At 40.2% G+C, this 22,861-nt stretch overlaps 1 protein-coding gene across 1 annotated transcript; it reads left to right on the forward strand.

Annotated features, from left to right (window-relative positions):
* The first annotated feature begins 1,725 nt into the window (after positions 1–1,725).
* Positions 1,726–22,612, forward strand: RND3 (Rho family GTPase 3). The gene is made up of 5 exons (XM_067549481.1): positions 1,726–2,312; positions 2,645–2,732; positions 14,508–14,617; positions 16,335–16,469; positions 19,441–22,612. The coding sequence occupies exons 1-5, from the start codon at positions 2,163–2,165 to the stop codon at positions 19,690–19,692; spliced, it is 735 nt and encodes a 244-aa protein (XP_067405582.1). The 5' UTR covers positions 1,726–2,162; the 3' UTR covers positions 19,693–22,612.
* The last annotated feature ends 249 nt before the right edge of the window (positions 22,613–22,861 follow it).

Below are 22,861 nucleotides of genomic sequence, written 5' to 3' on the forward strand. Positions count from 1 at the left end.
GAGCAAGTTAGAAAGAGTGGCAGCAAGTTAATGATGGTGTTTGATTCTTAGCTTTGAATTTCCTGCTTTAAATGATGCCTAGAGTAAAACATTTCTCAACTTAAAAAAATTCTTGGTGTGTGATTTATAAAAAAAAACCTAAGAGAAGAGCTCACTTTTCTTAGTGCTTACATCAGGGCATAGAGTAAATATCACCTCAGCATAGAAGATCTATACAAAGTCCTATTCAGCATTTAACATCTTATTATGGGGCTAAAGTGAGGACAATTCATCCTGATACAGAAGAACAATACAAAGATTATGCACCACTTAAATTCTCCCTAACCTCTGGGGTGAGTTTCACACATAATGCACAAAAACTTGGAGAATATTCAACATGATTTGTTCAATTAATTAATCAAATAATAATTAAATATTACTGAAAAGTGTTCTAGTTTTTGCCTCTGCAGCTAATTTCTTATTTGACGCAGAAGTGACTTTGAACTGCAAATTAGAGCACTTTTCAGGGTTTAGATAGCTGGGTATCTCACTTTGCAGTAGATATCATGCACTCATGCCACTGGTCCTTCTCTCACTTACAATGAGTTTAATATAGTGTTGATTTGCACCGGAGAATTAAGTCGACAACTTACGTTCATACCGCATTCATAAATGCTTTTTTTAATGTTTGGCTTAATGTGCCCCTTTTAGCACTGGGCCTTCACTTGAAAGGCAGCTTCCAACATTTGGAAGCCTCCACTGGGGGATGGATGAGTCTCTGTCCTATCCTAGGGAGCTTTGCTTCTAGTGCCTGGGGCCCCCTGTTCTCTGCCCTTCACATAGGTGGTGCTACACAGAGATCTTCCCAGTAGTGTCTCTGAGGCAGGGAGCACAGCAGCACTGTGTAGGGGCTGAGGGATTGGAGAATGAGCAGGAGCAGGATTGCTAGTAGCAGAGGTGATGGGGGGGAGCCCTTCAATAGGGAAGAATAAAGGGGAGGACAGCCCTAGCAGGTGACAACAACCAGAATACCCCATGTGCAGGGGACAGGGAGGGGGTGAAAGTCCTGGCAGGGCAACGGGAGGTTTGAATAATGGGACACACTGGAGAAAGGCATGGGGGGTGGTGTCACAAGTGTTGAGTTTGGAGGCTGCAAGAAGGATCGCAGGGCAGAGCACTGGGGGTGAGGGGCCCTGCAGGAAGGATCGCGGGGGGCAGAGCGCTGGGGTTGAGGGGCTCTGCCGGAAGGATCAGGGGGACGGGGCAGGGTGCTGGGGGTGAGGGGCCCTGCAGGAAGGATCGCGGGGGGCAGAGCGCTGGGGTTGGGGGGGACGCTGCAGGAAGGATCAGGGGGACGGGGCAGGGTGCTGGGGGTGAGGGTGAGGGGCCCGGCAGGAAGGCTCGCGGGGGTCAGAGCGCTGGGGTTGAGGGGCGCTGCCGGAAGGATCGCAGGGAGCAGGACGCTGGCGCGGGGCGGAGAGGGGGGACGCTGCAGGCAAGACCGCCGTGAGAGATCAAGGAACAATGGGAAGCCCGGCACAAGGGAGGCCCGCCCGCGGGGGGCTAAGGAGGGGAGAGAAAGTGGGGGAGAGCCAGGGAAAGGGCCCTTCATCTCACCCCCCATGGACATTTCCCTGGGAGTCCGGGCAGCGGCTCTCGCTGCCCTGTGTGCATCGACGGGTCCCGTTCGCGTTTTATTATAAAGGGCTTCTCCCGAGAGCCGGGCTCGGTGCCGGAGCGCGGCACTGCAGGCACAGCCGGGTCAAGTCCACCCAGGCGAACCCGCTCCCCGCCCGGCCTGCCAGCCGGCAGCTCGGCCCGGCGGTGCGTTGCGGTCCTGCTCCCCTAGAGGGCGCCTCGGTTCCTGGCGATGGAGGCGGTCCGCGTTTACAGTCTCTCTGGGCTCCATAAAAGGGGAAGAGGCGGATCGGTTTCTCTCTCCTTGAGAGAGGCCGGGATTGGAAGACGGGACGTATAAAGTCGGGCAGGGAGGCGTGAGACAAAGCAGTCGGCTCGGAATCGGACCCGGGAGGCGGGCTGCGCTGCAGGGATCGTCTGGGGGGAGCACCGAGCGCCAGGCGCCTCCTTAGCCGGGGGTTTCAGTGGCTTTATTTCTTTCTATATAGACTGATTTCGGGCAAAACTCACTATTTTTGGCTGCGAGAGACAATAAGGCAACATCAATGAAGGAGAGAAGAGCGAGCCAGAAATTATCCAGCAAAGCTATCATGGATCCTAACCAGAACGTGAAGTGTAAAATTGTGGTGGTCGGTGATAGCCAGTGTGGGAAAACAGCTCTCCTCCACGTCTTTGCCAAGGACTGCTTCCCAGAGGTATGGCTAGCCCCCTCTCGCTTTGTCTCTTGAGATGGAGCACACCCTCTAGAGCGTCTGTTTTTAACCTCCGGGGGTGTTCCTTTCCCGGTCAAAGTCTTTCACACTTGTGCAGACGTATCTTTGCTTGTAAACCAGCCACTGTGATTTCAATGACTTACTCCACAGGGGCCAAGGAAAGTGATGAAATGTGGGGGGAAAGTGCATTTCTGAATCGAGCTGTTTTTTTTCTACAACTTGGTCTATGACCGCTGTAGACAGGCTTACTGGTATGTTTGGGGGGGGTTTTAAAGATAATAACGCTGTCCTTCTTTCTCTCTTTTGTTATTCAGAATTATGTCCCTACGGTATTTGAAAATTACACGGCCAGTTTTGAAATTGACACACAAAGAATAGAGCTGAGTCTGTGGGACACCTCGGGTAAGAGACCTGCAGCATAGTAGACGACTCGTGATTATTTTTGCATTCATGTCATACTTGTGACTCATCTCGACCTCTTAATAACGAATATTAATGATAAGAAGTGATGACTAAATCTAAATGTTTGCGAGTGTGTGACACAAATACCCATTGAGCCTTTACTGAATACTTCATTCTTTCAAATGCTTTCTGGTTTAATAGTCACCTATAGCAGGAGAAAGCATTATTTTAATTTGCCTCAGTTGTGTTTAGCCTCTTTTTTCCCCTCTAAAAGTTCTTGTAGTAATTAGCCCAGCAGATGGGAGAAGGTTATTAATGCATATCACGAGCCTTTCATTTTAATATTTGTCATCGCTGCTGTGAAAGCCAGCAGGGGTTCTCCTTGGGTAAAACGTGATTATACAGAAACAGCAAGATTAATAGTCATACAGTTACCTGAGTGGGTTTGGGGTGTTTCTTTTGCTGAACTGGTTTTTTGCCTACTATGGGCCCAATCCTTCAAACACCGCTGCACACAAATAGTGGTAACTCAGACAAGGGGTAAGTAAAGTTGTCCAATGTGTAACTGTGCGGGATTGGGTTTCTAAACCGGCAGGGGCCAAAAGCCTATCTAGATACCGTAATAAGAGGGATCGGATGAAGAAGTAAGATGAGATCAGGAACTCTGTGGTACTTGTGATGTCTGAAGGAAAGGATGTACAGCTATATGTATACTTATAGGGGGTACAAAGAGACCTGTCCCAAGTTTTTCCCCAACATTTAGCCTAGGAGATGGGGGGGACAGCAGTGTATTGCCCCCTGCCCCTTTCAAATTTTTGTTCAATTTCCCCACTCCCTCACCAGGCACAAATGGCTTAGCAACTAGTCCACATTCCTCCTCCCTCCACCACAATCCAGTTCTGAAGCCTGCAGAGAGAGGAAGCCCTGCCCACAGCTCAGCTGCACCACTTTTCCTCCTCTCTGCTGCAGGGTGTGTTGTGAGCAGGGCAGTGAATCAGTGGACCCTCATCACAGTCACAAGATGAGAGCCCAGGGATGAAATAGTGGATTCAACTGAGGGGAGGATGTGGAGCTAAACAGATTTTGGGGGACACGGACTTGTGGGGGGACAGAAAGCATGGAAAGGTCAAACCACCTAGAGGCAACAGAATGCATGATATAGGAAAGGCTCCTGATAGGCCAGTGAGCATGAGAATAAGGAGCCTCCTCAGGGAAACAGAGAGCAGGGGGAATGGACAAAAGGGAGGAGGTGAACAGAGGGTACATGTAGTGGTATGCCACTGGACGGAACCAGAGAGGATTGGGAGGGATCCAGAGAACATGTCGGGAACTGACCTTCTGGGGGAAATCCGAACTATAGAGCAGGAAAGGGAAGGAAAGGAAAGGTGGAAATAAGGCACTGGGAAGACAGAGCTCCCACAGGAGGGGTAGATGGCTGAGAAAGGGAGGCAGAGCTCCTAAGGAGGGAAGGTGTGTGTGGGAGGGGGTGGTTTAGGTAGGGGAGAGAATCTTTTTGGGAATGGCAGGAGGAATAGGAGGAGACTGAGCTCCGGAGCAGGGTAACAAAGGGAATGAATGGGGAGGCACAGAAATGCAGAAAGAGAGCACTCAGTGAGAGGAAGAGGAGGGAATATGCAGAGTGGCAGAGAGCAGCCAAAGGCGGGAAAGACAAGTGAACGTGGGAGCTGGCACTCAGCAGTACAGAGACAATGGAATGTGGCAAAGGAACAGACCACCCAGTGAGCAGAGGGCAACATGAGTCTGAGCAGGAAACAGAGCAGCATCCACAGGGCAGAATCCAAGGAAACCGAATTCAATTTGTCTTCCCATGGTATAGCCTGGGGAGCAAGTCCTCTTTCAAGAGCAATGCCTTGTCTGACTTTAACAGAACCAGATGAAAAACAACACAGTCAAGTCCTTTTCTGGCTTTGCAGTAATTTTAAGACTCAAGGGAGACTTCACATGAGAGTATCAAGTGCCAAAGCAAGTGGCTGTTTGTGTGGTGCATGAGGCTAAAATCAGGAAGGGAGTTTGGGGTAAGATAAATCATTTTCTTACAATCCAGCATTAAATTGCAAAGCAGCAGCCCTTGTGGGATTCTTGATGGAATCCACTGTAAAACAGGAACGAAACATCCCCTTACTGCCTTGGTGACCGACCCTAAGGAGCACATTATTGCCGTTAACACCAATGGAATGTTTGCCTCCAGATGTGAATGGCAGCTGTATGAGGCAGACAGCTGCATCTGGTTCTAATTCTCTTATCTTAAGAGGGATTCTCCCAGCCATTTATACTATGTGAGAAAAAGGAGGAGGGATTAAAAGCTCTATTAATGAGGAGATCCTGTCTATGTAATGGAAGGAGAATGAGCATGACAAGTAAAAACACAGGATATTGTTTGACATGACCGGATGGGCTATCTTAAGAGTCCTGACTTCTAGCATCTGTGCTCTAGGGCCATCATTCCAGCTTTGTCCCCCTACAGAACAATAGGGGAGTATAAAATAAGAGGTGTGTCCATGTGTGTTAATTTTAGATGAAGTCAGCTGATGTTCCTAGAGGAGGTTTTTTTTAATGGGTTCCTTTATGCCCCAACTTTTGACAAAACATAGAACTTGTATGGTTCCCTGGCTCTGGGAGGTGTTAGAGCCAATGTTAACAAGCAGGATGTTGGAGGTGAGCCCTAGCCAGTCATCAAGCGGTGGTAGAGAGAATATAATCTCTCCTTAAATACTGACACCAGAGAAGCAATTTTTAGGTTTGCTTGTTCCCCCCTTCCAACTGTTTCCTACTCCTGTTTCACAAATACTGATTCAGATGCCCGGTGATAGATTCTATTTCAAAGGTAACTAAAGTGTTAACATTTTCCCAGGGGTTCAGCTTCCCTGTATGGTGATGTCTGTTCTTTGGTGAGGGACCTTGCATTCTCAAACCACCAGCCAAGTAGTTAGATGCCATGGCAAATTAGGGTGGGCATAGTTGAATAGAAGGCTTGGCAGAGGTCCAGGCAGCTGAGATCGTCATCTGATAAACTGATAGAGCAGGCTCTAAAATGTTGGGAAGTTTACTGATCTAAAGTGAGATCTAAGTGTCATGGGAGTGACTGGAACTGGGAACAGCCCAAGATCCAGTGCAAATTAGAGCACCAACAAGTGAAGGGACCTAGTTAGAGTTGACTCATTAAGGCACAGAAGGGGGAGTTGAAATGGCAGTCACAAAAATCTGAAGTATCAGCAGATTAGGTTAGGAACCACAGTGTTAGACTAGTAAATCTCGGTTGAGGAAACTGAATAGGGCATACAACTCCTTTCTCAAATATTTTTTCTTGGTCTGTTCCCTAGAGAGGTTCATAGTATATGTGGATGGCCTATCTTGTTGCTGGGCCTGCTGAGGGCAGCTCTTCCTCCAAAATGGGAGGATGATCCTGATACTGGAAATTAAATTATATGGGGAGTTTTGGGTTTTTTTTTATATTGATAGTTTTTTCGATTTAACATAGATGTCTTTATTCTGATTGGCTAGCAAGGTGTGATCTCTGATTTTTGCTACCCTATTGCCTGGAAAAGCAAGTAGTTTCATTGCCCATGCTCAATAGCATATTTTCAAAAAGCAAGATGGCTAACAATACACACAAGTAAGGGTTACAATCTTTTAGTACATATAGTACTACGTTTGAGTTTTCATTTTCATTGCTGCTCCACAGCATAAGATAATCATTCATTGCACAAATCAACTCTACACCATAGCTTTTCTAAAGTCATAGAAAATCGCCAGTGAGCAGATTTATATTGAAACATACATCTTTATTTTAATTCATTAAAAAGTAACACATTTGTCACAGGTCAACTCCTTTGACATACAAAGGTTTGAAATCAGTGTGGAAAAAATAGATCAGACCTATTCAAGTAATGACAGACATTTTTTAGTATTTTCAAAAAGGAAGAAGTAGTCTTATAGGAAGACATACCTGAAAATACTTTAGAATGCCTATGTAATACTCTGTTTGGGTCCTGATCAGGGAACTAATATTTGCTTGAGTCAAAAGTGCAGGATCACAGGGTTAATTTGCTTACAATTTAAGTTTTAAATTGTCAGAGTGGTAAAGGTGGAAAATCAAACAAACACTTAGCTTTGTATAAAGCACTGCTGAATGATTGATTTAGTGGTTTGAGAGTTACAGATAAATGTCACATTCTGAAAACAGACAGCGCCCATTGATTGTTAGAGTAAATACTACCACAAACCTGGGCCATTCAATACAAAAATCACACTGTCAGACAAATAAGACTTCAAAAGATAAATTAACATTTTTGTGTTATCTCAAGTTTTTCTTGATTTGGTTTTATTTTACAAATCTTTGTCCTGTTTTTATCTGTTGAATTAGAGTAGAGGCATAAACTCCCATTGACTTCAGTGATAGCAGGACTGGGCCCACAGTAAAATTCAAGCTACGAAAATTATTATTTTATATCACTGGTATATTTTTGCAAATTATTACTGATTTTTAGGTGTATATATATTAAGAAAACATCTAGCGTTTAGTGTATTAGAAAATCACATTGCAACACACTGAGATAATGATCCACATTTAATGATTTGACTTGGAATACATTTCCTTTTTTTACATAAAAAAAGATGCCATTTATTTGACTTTGACAGCAAGGTACCCAAGACATTTCAAGATGACTTTATCAGTTTCCAGTATTAATTTTTAATTCTGTTAAAATATCTTGTGTGTTTTCTTTAAACTTCAGACAGCTTGCATCAAGATTCCAGGCTAACTAATTCTTCCAATTAACTGAAGTTGATGGAAATCTTGCCATTGATTTCTTCAAGAGGCAGATATTGCCATTTTGAGGCCTAATTCTGCTCTTATTGAGGTGAATGGCAGATTTCCAGGCATGGATAAAGCTGAATCTCACAATCCTGCATCAGGGTTATATCAGGCCCCAAAGTTAGCACTGGTTTTGGTTACATGTAAAACTATCCAATATAGTGTGTGGACTAGGACTACATAACTACAAAACACTGGCCACCACATACTGGATATCTGGAAACATTTTAAAGCCAAGTGTAAATTTTTTTGGAAAGTTTGTTATGAATTTCTAAGATCATCAAAGTCTAAAATATGGGGCTATAACATTATATGTTTAAAAACATGGATGGGGCAGGAAGAAAGATTATCTAAAATATATTCTGGTGCTGTCTAAATCTGTAAGTCTTTATAATATTAAAATTACTCATAACATAAAGGAAAATGCTTGCCAAAATGAGATTTAGCTGGTATTGGACCACCAAGCTCCCCTGCCCCCCTCCAATTAGTACTATCTGGTTGCAATATAATTTCATTATAAGTTATTCAACTCTTTAGTGATATTATATGATAGCCTCTAGCCAGTTAGGGTGTAATATGTTCAGGAATATTCCATTTGGTGGCTGAAGAACCTTCACAATGTTATCTCATGGAAACTATGATGAGTATCTACATGTTACAGACTTTTCAGTCTATTGTTCATACATCAAACTTTAAATGTATCCTGTTAGCAAGTTTTTGCCTCCTTAAATTAAAATTACTTTCTTAAATTCAAATTTCTTTTTTGTACAGCAAAAAGCTGTGAAGCAGTAAGAACATTTGCGGTTTTTAAATATCTGTCTGTCTCTCTCTCTCTCTCTCTAACTTTATACTTTCAGTCATTTTTTCAGCATATATATGAAGGTTGAAATGTGGACTTCATGCCGAACACTCTAATAAAATAATTCTCTACAGGACCAGAAATAGTACTGCAATGCTGGGATTAGCATATAATTAAATCCAGAAGGGCCTTAGAGCTTCAAACAAATTAACTTTACTGTGATTTGCATGTGCACAGTGTGCTCGCTGGCTGTGTAGAAGTGTAGCATTAATTACGAAAAAGGTTTTTCCACTGAACTGTTCTGCAAAATATGTAAGTTAGAGCTGTATCCTAAAAGAATTGCATTTAATAGAAAACCAACAGAAACAGAAAGCACCATAAGGGTATTTCAGGGTTTGAAATCTTTGTCTTTCAGATCATTTACTAGTTAGTCAATTTGGGGCTTATGCTCTCTGTGGTGTTTTTCCACTATTACCAATGTCCACAATTCATTCCTTTTTTAAGAAGTACTGTTGATAATTGGAAAATGGAGACAATTTATAAGATGTCAGGGAAAAGATCAATAATTAATTTTTTTTTTCTTATGGTGAAAGGTTGCTACATCCATAAATACTCTAAATTATTGTGAATGCCTGTACTACATCCTACATTTGGAGATGATAAATCATTGAATTCTGCCACATAATAAATAAAACAGCCTTCATTTCCCAAAACAGTTCACTGAAGAACCATAGAGCATTAAGAGAGAAGTCAGCAAGAGAGATTCAATGAAGTGTGTACTTCTTATAGTCACCACCACAGTATTTTGGCACTTTAATTTTTACACATGTAGCTGGTAACTAACCCATACAGGGAGTTGGTAATGGGATAATGCAACCTTTCACCTATAGGTCACTGGTTATTTGACCAGTCAGAAAAATGGCCACAAATCATTAACACATGATGGCTGTTTGGTGGTCTGTAAGAAATGGAATAATGTTACTGTACCAGTGTCCTGTATCTCACACAACATGAAATGACATCCTATGGGCAGCCAGGAATTGCTTTGAGCAAGAAGAATGAACTACCTATAGTTGGTCCCTCCTACGGTAGTTAGGGTTAAGCCACATTGCCTAAACAATGTGTGGAAGAGCTTTGTGTGTTTTGTGCATAAACAGAGGATTTCAGTTGCAGTTATAGGGATCAGGAATCTTACACTATTGATAAAGCCCTACTCACATGCTTAATTTTAAACATAGACTTTGGTGCTTTTTTGGATCAGGATCTAAATGTATTTTTAAAATGATAAAATTATAGTGAATATGAGTTATTCTCATTTAATTCTGAATGAAACATAAGATCTTAAATAGGCAGTTATTAAAATATTTAGCCAATTCAGGTTTAAGCTATTTATGTAATCTGCCAAATTAGAACAAATAGAACTAAGAAATTAAAAAATGCTTTTAGAACAATCCCTGCCACAGAATAAGATGAACATGTACATTGTCAGACAACTTTTGGATAAAATGTAAAATCATTTAAATTAGCCCTGACAAAAATGTGTTCATGATTGCCATCAATCTGCTCTAACAAAATAAAAAACAAATAAATATAGAGCTTTGACTGGAGTATGGCAGTTCTGTTTGTGAATTCTCTCCCTATTTTCTGGGCTTGGCATGGTTTAAGATTGTAGACTTATTTGAGAAAAAGATTGAACAGAGCAATATTGAACTGTATTCAGACGGTCTGTGTAGACTTGATTCACATTCCTAAGATTCCTTAGGTTCTGAGAATTTTATTTGGAATAAATGATGAAATGTTATACTGAATTGAGTCATGCAGTTCAGTTCTTAGTAGTTCTTTCTTTGTGCAATCACAAAGATTTTGTTATTGCTTCTGAATGAAACCAGTAATATATTTCCTCTGTTGAAACATTCCACACTATCAGAACTTTAAAAGATTTCTATTAGTTCTTCTACACACTTTCTCAGAGAAAAGAAAGTGTCATGTATATTGAGTTTTACAACCAAACTGATAGATTACATGTAAAAGCTACACTTAACTATCGTAGTGTTTGGCATTTTAACATGCGACACTCAAAAGGAAACAACATAAAAAAACAAGCATCTGTAGTTGGTGTGGTGAGTGGAATCAGTAAGCTGAATTTAGTAAGTTGCATGCCTTCATATATAAATACGTATTTATGCACATATATGGTATGTTGTATCATTGCGAAGTTGTGACTGAGCAGTTAGGTATGTGTCTAAGAAATTAGTTTCAGGGTGAGGTTCTTTGAGGCTCTTTAGCTGGCAACTTTTATCTTTCCAAATATTAATGATCCAAAGACAAAGGGCTAATCCTGCTCTTACTTGTCTGAGCCATGATAAGGGGGAGGAAAGGTGCAAGCCATAAAGTGGTTCGCAGAACTAACTAGTGAGCACAGAGCAGGATGGCTGGGGGTGGAGTTTGTGGTATAGTGCATGTTTCTGCTGTTCTACAAAACCATATAGTTCTCTTGTTAGCAGCTGTGACACACCAGGGGCTGGGAGCCAGCCATGCAACCTATCTGGCAGATCATTCCCTTGAGGCTCTGGAGTGCTGGCAGATTTAACAGCAGGGCCACTTAGTGGTGGGGAAGATGCCCCCAGCGTAATACCCCTGAACAACATAGAATAGGATTTGTAAGAAAAAAAATAGATTCTATTGATACACATGGCACAGCAAAAGCATAATATGTACAATGGAACATACTCATCCCTTTAATTTCAGTTGAGTTTCACCATGGATGAATTAAGCCTAATATGTTTTATGTAGAAAGCTAAAACATTTTCTCTGCATTTTTTTCTTAGCATATGATTGTTTCCTTCTTTGGTATGCTTATTCATATGGTTTACTCTGGATTTTTCCTTTTTGAAAAGGCTGCTAAGGTGAACTACTAGTCCAGTAGATACAATGTCAGATGTAGAATAGTGTCGCCATGATTGAGATCCCACTGATATCAAAACATTACTCAGATGGGGTTAAATAAGCAACTATTGCAAACTATTTTGTAAGACACAGAAATCTAGAGGCAAAATATGAGCCTTGTCCATTCCACAAAGAGACCAAATTTAGTTCTCCTTTACAGCAGAGTAAATAAAGAAACTCAGCTGAAACCAATGTAATATTTTTAGATTTATACTGGTATAATTGAGAGCAGGACTTGGCCCAATATTTTGAATATTTACTTTGTCAGGCCTACTATATCTGATATTTTCCTCTAGTATTTTTTTAATGTTGAAGAGTGCTAAAAGTTTGGAAGAGCAGCATCCTAAAGCAATGAATATTCATTGTGGGATTTATAATTCTTCTGGGGGGGAAGGGAGGAGGATTTTTGGAGGGGACGATCAGTTTCCCCAAACTACCTTCTTCTACTTAGTTTGGTAATGCGTCATTGTCCATATGTTGTTCCTAATTTCAAAAAAAAAATTCCTAGGATTCTTTCAGTTGCCTTCTGGTATAATCAGTCCAACTGGAGTGCACTGTGATGTGTTCTCACTGTTTCTCTTACTACTTTGTGTAGCAGCATGAACTATTTGTCTTTCAGGGGAAAACTTAAGGAATTTTTCTAATCTGGTTAATCATGATTGATTTTCAGCCTTTGAGTTAATTTATAGTGGATAATCTGAAGAAAATAAGGGATCTAAATAGCTGATGAATCATACAACACATTTTTTAAAAGTTATACTATTGTATCATAAAAATGTCATATGTCATTTTTTTAAGTCCATGGAATAGAGAACTACAGAAACTTAATTGTTTTATGTCATAGGTCTTCTTAAACTATAGATATACTTTTCTTAAATCTAGGCCACAATTCAGAACAGGGAACTACTCACGTGCATAAGAACCCTGCTGAGTCCAAGCCCTAATGAATGAATTTTAACAGATGAAGGGCCAAATTCTCTGCTAGTGAAGATGGATGAAGTTAATGGATATTCACCCATTTACACTAGCAGAGAATCTGGCCCATAATCAACGATCTCAGAGTCCTTTAGTCAATACCTATTATGGTCACATTCCTTCAGATATTTATGCTTAACTTTATACACTGAGTAATCCCAGTGAAACCAGTGGTGCAACACAGTGTGTAAAACTAACCCCATGTGTAAGTCTTTGCAGGGTTGGGTGTATGTTTATACCACATAAGTTTACTAGAGTAACTTCTGTACAGTATCTTAAGGCTTCCCTTCGTTGATCAAACACCATTTTATGGGCCTGATTTTGCAAGCCTTTATGCACGTGTAAGTTTATACAGATCCGCAGTCCCACTGAGACATTTCATGTAAGTAACGTTACTTGTGTGTGTCTGTAGGATCAAACCCTTCTTCAGTCTATTGTGCTGGAGAGAAATCCCAGACAAAATGACTTAGTTCCAGATAAAAGCTGTTCCTGAAAATCACCAGTAACCATGACAACCAAATTTACTTGTTTCCTGAGAAAATTTTAACATATTTTAAATTGCATATTAGGAAATCAAGATCAATGTATTATTTCAAAACCTAAGGGAGAATATTTTGTAATTAAAATATTTCTGCAGACTGCAAAAGTTTTGAAACTTTTCTTAGGGACTGTATGTAGCCTATTTCTTTTTTAGTCATCAAACTCATTTTGCATGCTGTAAAATATTTTTTTTTCTCATGAAAGTTCAAGTAGTGTTAAAATTATGACTTCTGTTTTTGAAGAAGCCCTTGTGGAGGTTAGGATTTTCTTCTCTAAAGTCAAGCTCCTGCAAATTAACACTGAATTTTAAATTTGATATGACTTTCAATGGTGCTATTTATGTAAAGCAAAAGTATTTAATAAGGGCAAAAATAATGAAGGCTCTGGAGTGTACCTGTTAGGCCAAATTCTGCTCAGTTACACTAGTGTAAATTCAGAGTTAACATCACTAAATTCAATTAAATTGCCTCAGATTTTCACTAGTGTGAGAACAGAATTTAGCTCTTTGGTTTTATATCTGATCTGGTTTGATTTCGTTCTATCTACCCTAGTTCTTAAAGTACCTATTGCCCTGTAAGGACCAGAATCTTGGTCTGATTTAGTATTTTACCTTTGCTTAAAGGTAGTGATATAAGATACATACTTGTTCTGACTGGAAATGGACCTGAATCAAAATCTCATATCCAAACATCCACCAAATTCTGAAATTCAGATCCAGATGAGAACATGAGAGTTGACCCTTAACTCTGTAATTGGCTGAACCAAAACTGCGGGCATGAAACTCCTTGAACTCTGCGGATCTGGATTTGGATACAAATTTTGTAACTGGGATCCATGTCTAGTCTTGACCATTGAAGACACTTTTAAAATATGTAATGCTTGGCTGTCCTGCTGTTGCTGATGGGATTCCTTCCAATGAGGCATCTGAAAAACATTAAGATTTCCCATTATTCACCCAAGACTAATGGAAATATACTGCTTTTGAGGACTGAAAGTTTAGTCCAGCTTCTGGAGGAGGCCAGAAGCAGTAGAGTACAAAGTGTGTGTGTGAAAGAGCCTTCTTTCTTGAGAATGCCATTTGATTTTTGCCATCCTAGGGGATATGGTTGGTTCTGATAAGCAGTGGACAAATATCCAAACTTTTAGAATCACTGAAATAAGAGATGGAAAAGACATGCTAGGTAACTCAGTCCAGCAATCAGTAACGGCTCTGTAAATTACACTTTCTGATTTTCTATAGAGTCATAAAAGAGAGGCAAAAGGCCTATTAGGTCTCTCAATCCTTTGGGCGGGGTTATATCCAAACCAAAGGTCTCACTTTTCTGATACACGCCTATCATTAGCTCTATAGTCTATCCCAGACCTAATTTCACTCTTGGGCTCTCAGGGAACGTCACAGCTGCTTTCAAGTTTGCAAAGGAAGTTTAATCACTGGGTTACCAACCTGATTAACTACCTGAGGAAGAATCACCCTTATTTATGGCTAGGCACAAGAGGGAATTGGAGCATGGAGAAGTGACCAGCAAAAATAACTGTCACCTTGGAAATACAATGTTTTGGAAGGAAGGATAGTGACATTCCATTCAAGAGCTGTAAAGAAAACCTTTTAAACCTTCTGAATAAGTTTGCATGACTGCAGAAGAAATATTAAGCAATAAAATAATTTCTTTTTTCTGGACAGGGTCTCCTTATTATGACAATGTCCGCCCACTCTCCTATCCAGATTCCGATGCTGTCTTGATTTGTTTTGACATCAGTCGGCCAGAAACCCTTGACAGCGTGCTAAAAAAGGCAAGTGTATGAGAATATTAAGTTCAAAACGTATCTGTATTTAAAACTGTGAAATGTGTCGCTATTTCCAATTGTGTAATCTTCAGCATTGGATTGTTTCACTCAAATAACCCCATAATTGCACTTTGTGGAGCTAGAATTGTAGCCCATCATTTGAGAAGACTGAAAAATTCTCAGAAGAAGAGGCTTTAGGGGAGTGGAATTAAGCCCTTTGCAAGTATTTTAGGGGCATGTAATGTCAAAAGGAGTGGAGCTGTGAAGAAGCTGCCTTTCAGGGCATGCTCCTTAACAAAGGAGAATTAAAGGCTCTATAGTAATTTGCACTGGCACCGTTAATGCTGGTCTGCCCAGCATTAAGACCCCATGAACATGGTTTCACTCCACTTTATAGGAGTGGTGATGTGCCAGTCATGGTGAAAGAGCCAATGACAACATGACCCCTGAGGAACGGGACTCAAAGCAATGTGGAAGTGCAGGCCTGACATCCAAATGCAAAGCACAGACCTTCCTTTCAGATTCTCTGCAGTCTGCAGGATTAGTGCACGGTTTCGCAGCAAAACTAAAATCCACCAAAATAAAGGAAAAACAAAAATGGCCTGACTGCTGAGCTCCATGGGAAAAAACTGCATTAGGGGACAAAGTAGCCAGTAAATTCACAAGTTAATATTGCAGACTAGAGTTCCTGATTCATGCTGCACCCTGAAGGAGATGTCTGAGGCCTCACAAAGGGGCAAGTGCATGGCCCTCAAACATAGCTGAGTTTTAAAGTAACATGGCTCATCTTCTTGTCTGAGCCTCACCATCGCTGACATCAACAAAAGTTTAGGAATAGGTTTTTGTTAACGTGTCTTCCTGTCCGGCTCTCCATATACTGAACACACAATATTTAAGATACTGAATAAACAGTATCTTTAAACTGTTTTTACTTGTTTACAAAAGTGTGCTAGATTTTGTTTTTCAATACTCATGTAAAATTAAAATGTTCCCCATCAAATTTTAATGATTCTAAAATTTGCCAGGTTTACACAGCAGAAACTTGGAAAAATACCATTATGAGTTTATTTCCATGTTCACATACAGTATTTGCACAAAATATACAGTACACTATTGTGAATACAGGATTAAGTATATTATTTGATCATCACAAATTGATTCACCACAGATTAAATACATATTTTTGCAGCACTAGAATGAGCCATGAGAACAGTATATATGATTATCTTTAATTTGTTTTATATTTGTCTGAGACCTGCTTATAATTTGTCATTTGAGGAACTGTTTGAACTAGCTAATGGCAACACCCTGTGTTATTTCTACTGCAATGTGGGTAAAACCAGTGAGTCATAGGGAGGGAGAATGAGATTGTAAATTGTTTACTGATTGTAGGCAGAGTCAGGGCATGACTGAAAATCCTTGCACTAGTGGACATTTCAATTGAAGTCAGTAGGACTAGTGGGCGGGTAAGGGTTGCAAGATCCGCCCAGGTTGGAAACTGCAGGAGTTTTTTGTGCTGGTTCAAATGCTCTTTGAATCCTGAAAGCTAACTTGTAGCAGGGTTACAAGTTAAATGAATACCAATGTAATATATTTATGTAAAAAATACCTCCTTGTGACTGTTACCAAACTTTACTCCTATCTCCATTGCTTTTCGCTGTCATGCTTTAATTAACCTAAATAATGTACTGCATTAATATAGTAACAAAATAATATTTTACAGTGGAAAGGTGAAATCCAGGAGTTTTGTCCTAACACCAAAATGCTTCTGGTTGGTTGCAAGTCTGATCTGCGCACAGATGTGAGCACATTAGTGGAGCTTTCCAATCACAGGCAGACACCAGTATCATATGATCAGGTATGTGCCACGTCTCATTCTTTCCACTTGTTGTTTGGTGGTGGGTGGAGAAATATGCAGTTTGGTAACATTGCATTCATTTTTAAGAGAAACAGCACTCCTTCTGCACTGAGCTTATTCCATTACCATAGTTGGATGCATGCTGTTACGTTATACATGTTCAGTGTAGTTGAATCTGAAAACACCAGAGGCTGTGTATTCTGTGCCTGCAGAATTCACATGTCCCTGCAGATTTGTGTCCCAGAAGTATAAGCTGTCACATAAACATATAAATATATTTATAGCCCTAATGGTTCCAGAGAAAATCTTTAAAAAGTGAACTGAATGTAAACTAATGCAGTCATTTTGCTGCGTCTACAGACAGCCTGAAACAGCACTACGTTAATGCGCACTAAGGAACTTTTAATGTGGGCCAGTAAGGCCTACACATTGTGCTTTAGAGTTCACCCACCACGTAGACAAGCCCTCTGTAGATGAAGGTGGAAAGTAGTATAAAAATAGTTAACTACAAGCAATAAAGTGTAATGAGGGCATCAACCTGGTCTTTAAATTTGAGTGCCCCCTATTAGTATCAGAATGGCTCTGATACTCACTTTGCTAATGTCTGTTGTACATACAAGGCTGAGTTTTGGTGAACCCCAGCATAAGGGCAGAGTTAGTGGTTGCTTAAGCCCTTAAAATTAAATTGTTCCATATATAGTGAAATTTCACCCAATGCTGTACTGTCTTACAGTTGCAAACCTAAAACAGGGCACCGAGGTGCTGTGATTTACAAAAGCACCTTGAATTTTCTTCATATCTCACCCCTCAAATACACTTCCTTTGCTTTATGAATTTAAAGAGTGCTTTGACGTTTAACAAACTTTAAAATGTAAAAGAAAAGTCTGGCAGAAATTGTGTTAAATTTAAAAACAACAAAAATACTCCGTTTTCCTTTATTTAGAACACTTTGTTTAAAATGTTCAGAGAAACATTCTGTTGCAAATTTTGGCCAAGATTCTTCTCTCATCTATATGGTGTATGTGCATTCTTGATACCAAAGTTCTGCCCTTTCAACACGCTCAGACTCTAACATATATCATGAGGCTGTAATATCAGAACTAAGACCAACTGTGTGAATCTAAGAACCTGAACAGAGTAGAATAGAATTGTCATGTATTTGTTACAGTATAACTGGGGTATGCAACACAGCTGTACATGGGATATTAGGAAACACTTGTATGAACCATGTGGTTATCATTATTATTCTGAATTAAATTTTAATTCTCTCTTTACTGAGGGTGTTTTCACTGTTGACAGTTCTTTTGATCTATAGCTGAAATAGAATTTATTTTAAAGTATGGGTGCACTGTTTAGCTATATTGCCTCTGATCGTATTGCCATTTACACAAGGAAAGTTTATGTAAAATGCGTGTTTGTTGCTCAGTAACTGAGGACTTACAAAAGACTGTAAATAAAACATTAAAATGATATAGTGTCAGGTTGTTAAAATGATGGTTAAGCAGAGTGTGATTAGTAATGGACCATGCAGTCTTTGCTCTCTAGTTCATTGGTTTGAATCCAGCCCACAGTGACAGACCAAATGTTGATACCATCTGATCATTGTTTGATAGGTGACCCGAAAGGCCCGTTTGCTAGTGGAACATTGTACACATCACATCATCTGCCACCACCTTAAATGACTTTAAGTTGGCAGTTTTAGAGGAAAGGCTAGAGACGGAGTGGCTTTCTCACACTTAGACGTGACCTCTACAGGGCAGAGGCCCATTGATGTAGACACAGTGGCAAAATGAGGATAGACACATGTCTGGAATTAAGCATCAGGCCACAATTTATAGGGGAGGGGGTTCTACCCACTCGTCACCCATACCCTCCTATACCAGGTATTTAATTGGTTCCAGTGCAGTGGTTACTGGGCTTCTTACTGTATAACCCCTAATAGCTCCATATTTACAAGGCTCCTTACCATGTAACCCATAATGTGGGATAGGCTTTCTGTGGCCTACCACCCCAGATTTAGCTCTTTCTGGGTCCTAGCTCCCTCCTCACCCTGAGGGGGACAGAAGGTGCAACAGGGTGGGCACATCAGCCCATGAGGGCCACAAGGTCTCACCCTATCACATGAGACCAAGGTCCACCATCAAAATCCCAGGTTTGTTACCTCTGAGAACTGTTCATTTTATTCTCTTCACCGCACTGGAAACTGAAGTTACAAGGAATAAACAAGTCCACCCCAGTACCTCAATTAGGTACAAAGCGTGTTCCTACTAACCCACTGCTGTAACAGAGCCAAAAGAGGCTCCAGTAGCCCCTGAGCCAGCTTAAATCCTTAAAGGGGAATATTGGCCACTCAGCACCCCTCTCTCCCACCTGCCAGAGACTCCTGGGGGGGAGGGGGGAACTACTTATTGTCCCTTGGTGAGCGTCTCCCTCCCCTCCCTTACTGCTGGGACTGTCCCCGTTCACCGTTGGCCTCATCAAGTTCCCCCAACCGTTCATAGAGTTTGGTAGGCCTGTAAGGAGGAGTTGCTGCTTCTCAACAGATGCCTTTTCTCTGTAGGAATAAGGATTTGATTTTTCAGACAGTCAGTCGAATACCTTTCATGAAGAGTACAAGATTCTCCCAAATCAAAGAGTATGAATTTGCTGAATAGGAAAAATCAGTAATGTTTTTGTTTTCAGGTATATACAGGTCATTACATTATCATACCTATCTTTCAAATTGAGTATTTCCTCAAAGGAACAAATTTCTTAGATATTTGTATCACACATTTTGAATGCATATCCCGATCTGTATTTTGCAAAAAAAATTAATGAGTAGCTGCTGTCTGTCATTTTGCTGTCCTAGATTTGGTTTTCACAAAGCATTATGTATGAAAATAGTTCTGAAGAATAACTATATTGTTTGCTTTAGCTTTGTACAAAACCTTCCTATTGATTGCAGTTTCATTTTCTTCCCTCCCCCGCTCAGGGTGCAAATATGGCCAAACAGATTGGAGCAGCCACTTATATTGAATGCTCAGCCTTGCAGTCAGAAAACAGTGTAAGAGACATTTTTCATGTTGCCACATTGGCATGTGTAAACAAAACAAACAAAAATGTTAAGCGGAACAAATCACAGAGGGCAACAAAGAGAATTTCACACATGCCTGGCAGGCCAGAACTATCTACAGTTGCTACTGATTTGCGAAAGGACAAAGCGAAGAGCTGCACAGTGATGTGAAGGATCTGGGTTTCCTTAAGAGGAAGGAAGAGACAATGTGTTCAGAAACAGTGAAGACTCAGTGAAGTACACACCCCAAGTGGTATATAATGTGTGGGCTTACGTCAGTACTTTAAAGGATACTCTTCACCTTTTGTGTGAGATCGTATTTAGGGAGTCTGCATGTAGACTAAGCAGTGGGAAGAGATGGATCTGAATGAGACGGCTGTCAAAAATGTTACATGGAAGAAATGCCAAAAAAGGAAAATGTTTGAATGTGCTAGAGAACAGGAGGAAATGTAGCACCTCAGAGAAAGAAGATGTCCTTGACAGTGCTTGTTTGTTTTTTCTTAAAGATCTGTTCCTGGATACCTACTTTGATTTAATTAAAATAATATTTTAATGTTCCTTTTTAAAAATAAAGTCAAGATGTTAACACTCCCTCCTCATTGGGGAACTAGCTCCATGACCTTACAGTTAGTTTTTCCAAAGGATATGATCTAATTTCCTTGTAGCTCATCATTAAAATGGAAATTATATCAAGACCCATGGGTCATCCAGAGGAAACACGAGTATATGAAAGCTTAGAAATTATGCCTTCCTGAGATGGCAGCACAAGTTAAATTTGAACATGCTGTTAATGAAGACTTCCCATTATTATAAGTGCCCTAGAACAACAACAACAATTAGACAGATCAAGTAGAAAAGAATGTCCTGCTTGTTATAGAACTTTTCAAAACATTGACTATTTCTGTTCACCATTGTGATAGTACTTAAAAAGTAATTCTTTGAAACTTTTTTTTTTTTTAACATCTTCTGTGTAAAGATATGATGTACTGTGTGGATATGACATTGTAGGTTGAATTGTAAAATCAGATGAAAGGTGCTATCAGTTACAATTACAAATGATCCTCAGTTTAAAAAATAATTCTTATAGCCTTACTGCCCAGTTGTGTTTAGGTGCTGAGAACCCTCAGTGCCTAGAGTCTTCAGGAGTGACGGGGCTCAGTTCTTTCCAGGCCCTATGGCTATGTAATGGAGAAGTGCTATTCTGTGGTATGGTTCTCTGCAACTATGCTTAAGCAAAAATAACAGTACATACATGAGCCAACATAGGCAGGTTATCTCGTATATATGATACTTTCTAACAGAGCTGCTTTTGGTGACCGTCTCTTATTACAGATTTCATTTTCTTATAATGAGCGCTGTAAGGAAAGGGGGCCCCCAGTGGAAACTGGATACTCTTTTAATCCTAAAGGACTAATATGTGCATATCCAGACAGTGGTCATTAAACATTACTTCAGTGAACCGGATTCAGTCAAATTCTTTCTCACTTACTGATTACTATAGTTACATGAAATAAATCAATCAGCCTTTAAAATAGTTTGCAGATGTTTACTGACCAGTTATTTTCATGGCTTCTTTTTAAAGGGATACTCTAAGCTCTGACCAGTGTTGCTATAGCTTGCTGAAAACAAGCATTCTTTCCCAATGATAATGCTTCATTTTTGAAGTATTAAAGTGATGTTTGCATTAAACTGTGGCAGGGTACAGGATGATGATAATTAAAACACTCAGTTCTATGTGTTACCAGCACTTTGCTTTTTTTTTCTGCAAAAAGAAGAAAAAAATACCATTCCAGTCATTTCCCACAAAAAAACCCACAGACATTTTACCACCATAATATGCTTTTGATTGATGCAACAATATGCTTAGGGCAGTATTACAAAATAGCTGGCAAGTGCTTACTGTATTTAAATATTGTAAAAAGAAGATAAGTTATAACCGTTATAAAACAGGACATTCATTACTTTCTCTTTTTTTAATGTTGAAGTCACTTTGTCTGTTTGTTTCTGCAGTATTTATTAAAATATCTTTTTTCTTTGAATAAAATAAAAATAAATAAATAACTAAGTCTTAGTGTAAATGACCCTTGTGGCCATTCACTGTTATTTGTTTGTCTTCCTGATATTACTGTACTGAATACTAGGCCGTGTAGATCTTGGAATTTGTATGTGATCTGACTGAAAATGTGACCTAAGCCTTTCATTTAAGTGATGGCAGCACATGCCAAATGCTGCCACTTAGAACTGTGTGTGTTGATTGGGTTAATCGTCTGAGTTACATTTCCAAAAAGTTACAGAGAGATGGCAGAGAGGAAAGAGGGAATAAACTGGTGCAAATGAGTGAAATACGTTCTTCTTTTTGTCTGTGGAAAAAATGGAATGGATGTTAATGATGCTTTCAAATATTCAGGGTTTGCCTACACTACAAAGAAAGGTGTGTTCCTAACTCAGGTTAGCTAACCCATTGCAGCTTGCTTTTAATCCAGCTGGAGTTCAACCCCAGGCTCCCCTATCGGCTTTGACTTGAGCTGATGTCCTGAGCTTTCAAACAGAATACCAAAATATTTTGCAGCGTAGACATAGCCTTAGACTGCTATAACTTGTGCCTCTGCCCTTTCTGCAGAACTTTTTATTTTCCACTGACCTTGGCAGCATTGGGTGGGTTAATTTTTTCATTCTGATGAAATATTCGTCACTGATTGCTCTGTATTAAGTAAAACCAGACTTTTCTTTAGCATTAGGCATGCATGTCTACTGTCATCACTATATGGCATATTTATAGTGGTCACTGAAGGAAAACTCCCACTCCACAAGGGATGGTTGAGTTTCCAAGCTCCCTCTGAAAATATTTCAGGATAATGGTGGGGCAGTGAGAGTGAACTCTTCACTCCATTTAAGTCAATGGGAGTTTTGTCATTGACTTCAGTGGGGTCAGAATTTCACCCTGAATGAGTTCTTCAAACTGCCTCCTCCTGAGACGCAGCAATTGCTTGAAAGTCAGACTCCATTTCCAATAGTCACATTTGTCCCTCTTCTCTAACTCTAGCTTATTTTATGTGTGGGATTGTAATTTAATACTCTTAATCATGCTGGACCAGCCTTACACTTGGAAAGTCCCTATCCAAGAGTTAGTTGCAGCTAATAGAAGAAATCAGATTCTGAACTATGTCCTCAAATCCTACAAAAATACTCCACAAGTCATGAGTTCCTAAGCAGCTGACTATCTTGCTGTTGCTTAGGGTTGGTCTATATCTTGGGAAAAGGATTGTCATATTCCATCGGTCGGGGTATTCAAAGTAAAGCTGAAGATGTACAGAAAGGTGGATTTGATAATCCTCTCCTT

Source organism: Emydura macquarii, unplaced genomic scaffold (assembly GCF_026122565.2).
Source record: "Emydura macquarii macquarii isolate MOO-44397 ecotype Brisbane River unplaced genomic scaffold, CSIRO-AGI_Emac_v2 contig_1253, whole genome shotgun sequence".
Lineage (NCBI taxonomy): Eukaryota > Metazoa > Chordata > Testudines > Chelidae > Emydura > Emydura macquarii.

Bases quoted from the DNA above. Each gene is read 5' to 3' on its own strand.
- RND3 (XM_067549481.1), top strand. From the start codon at position 2,163: ATGAAGGAGAGAAGAGCGAGCCAGAAATTATCCAGCAAAGCTATCATG. The intron at 2,733-14,507 runs GTAAGAGACCTG...TTTTCTGGACAG, and splicing joins GAGTCTGTGGGACACCTCGG to GGTCTCCTTATTATGACAAT. The intron at 14,618-16,334 runs GCAAGTGTATGA...AATATTTTACAG, and splicing joins TTGACAGCGTGCTAAAAAAG to TGGAAAGGTGAAATCCAGGA.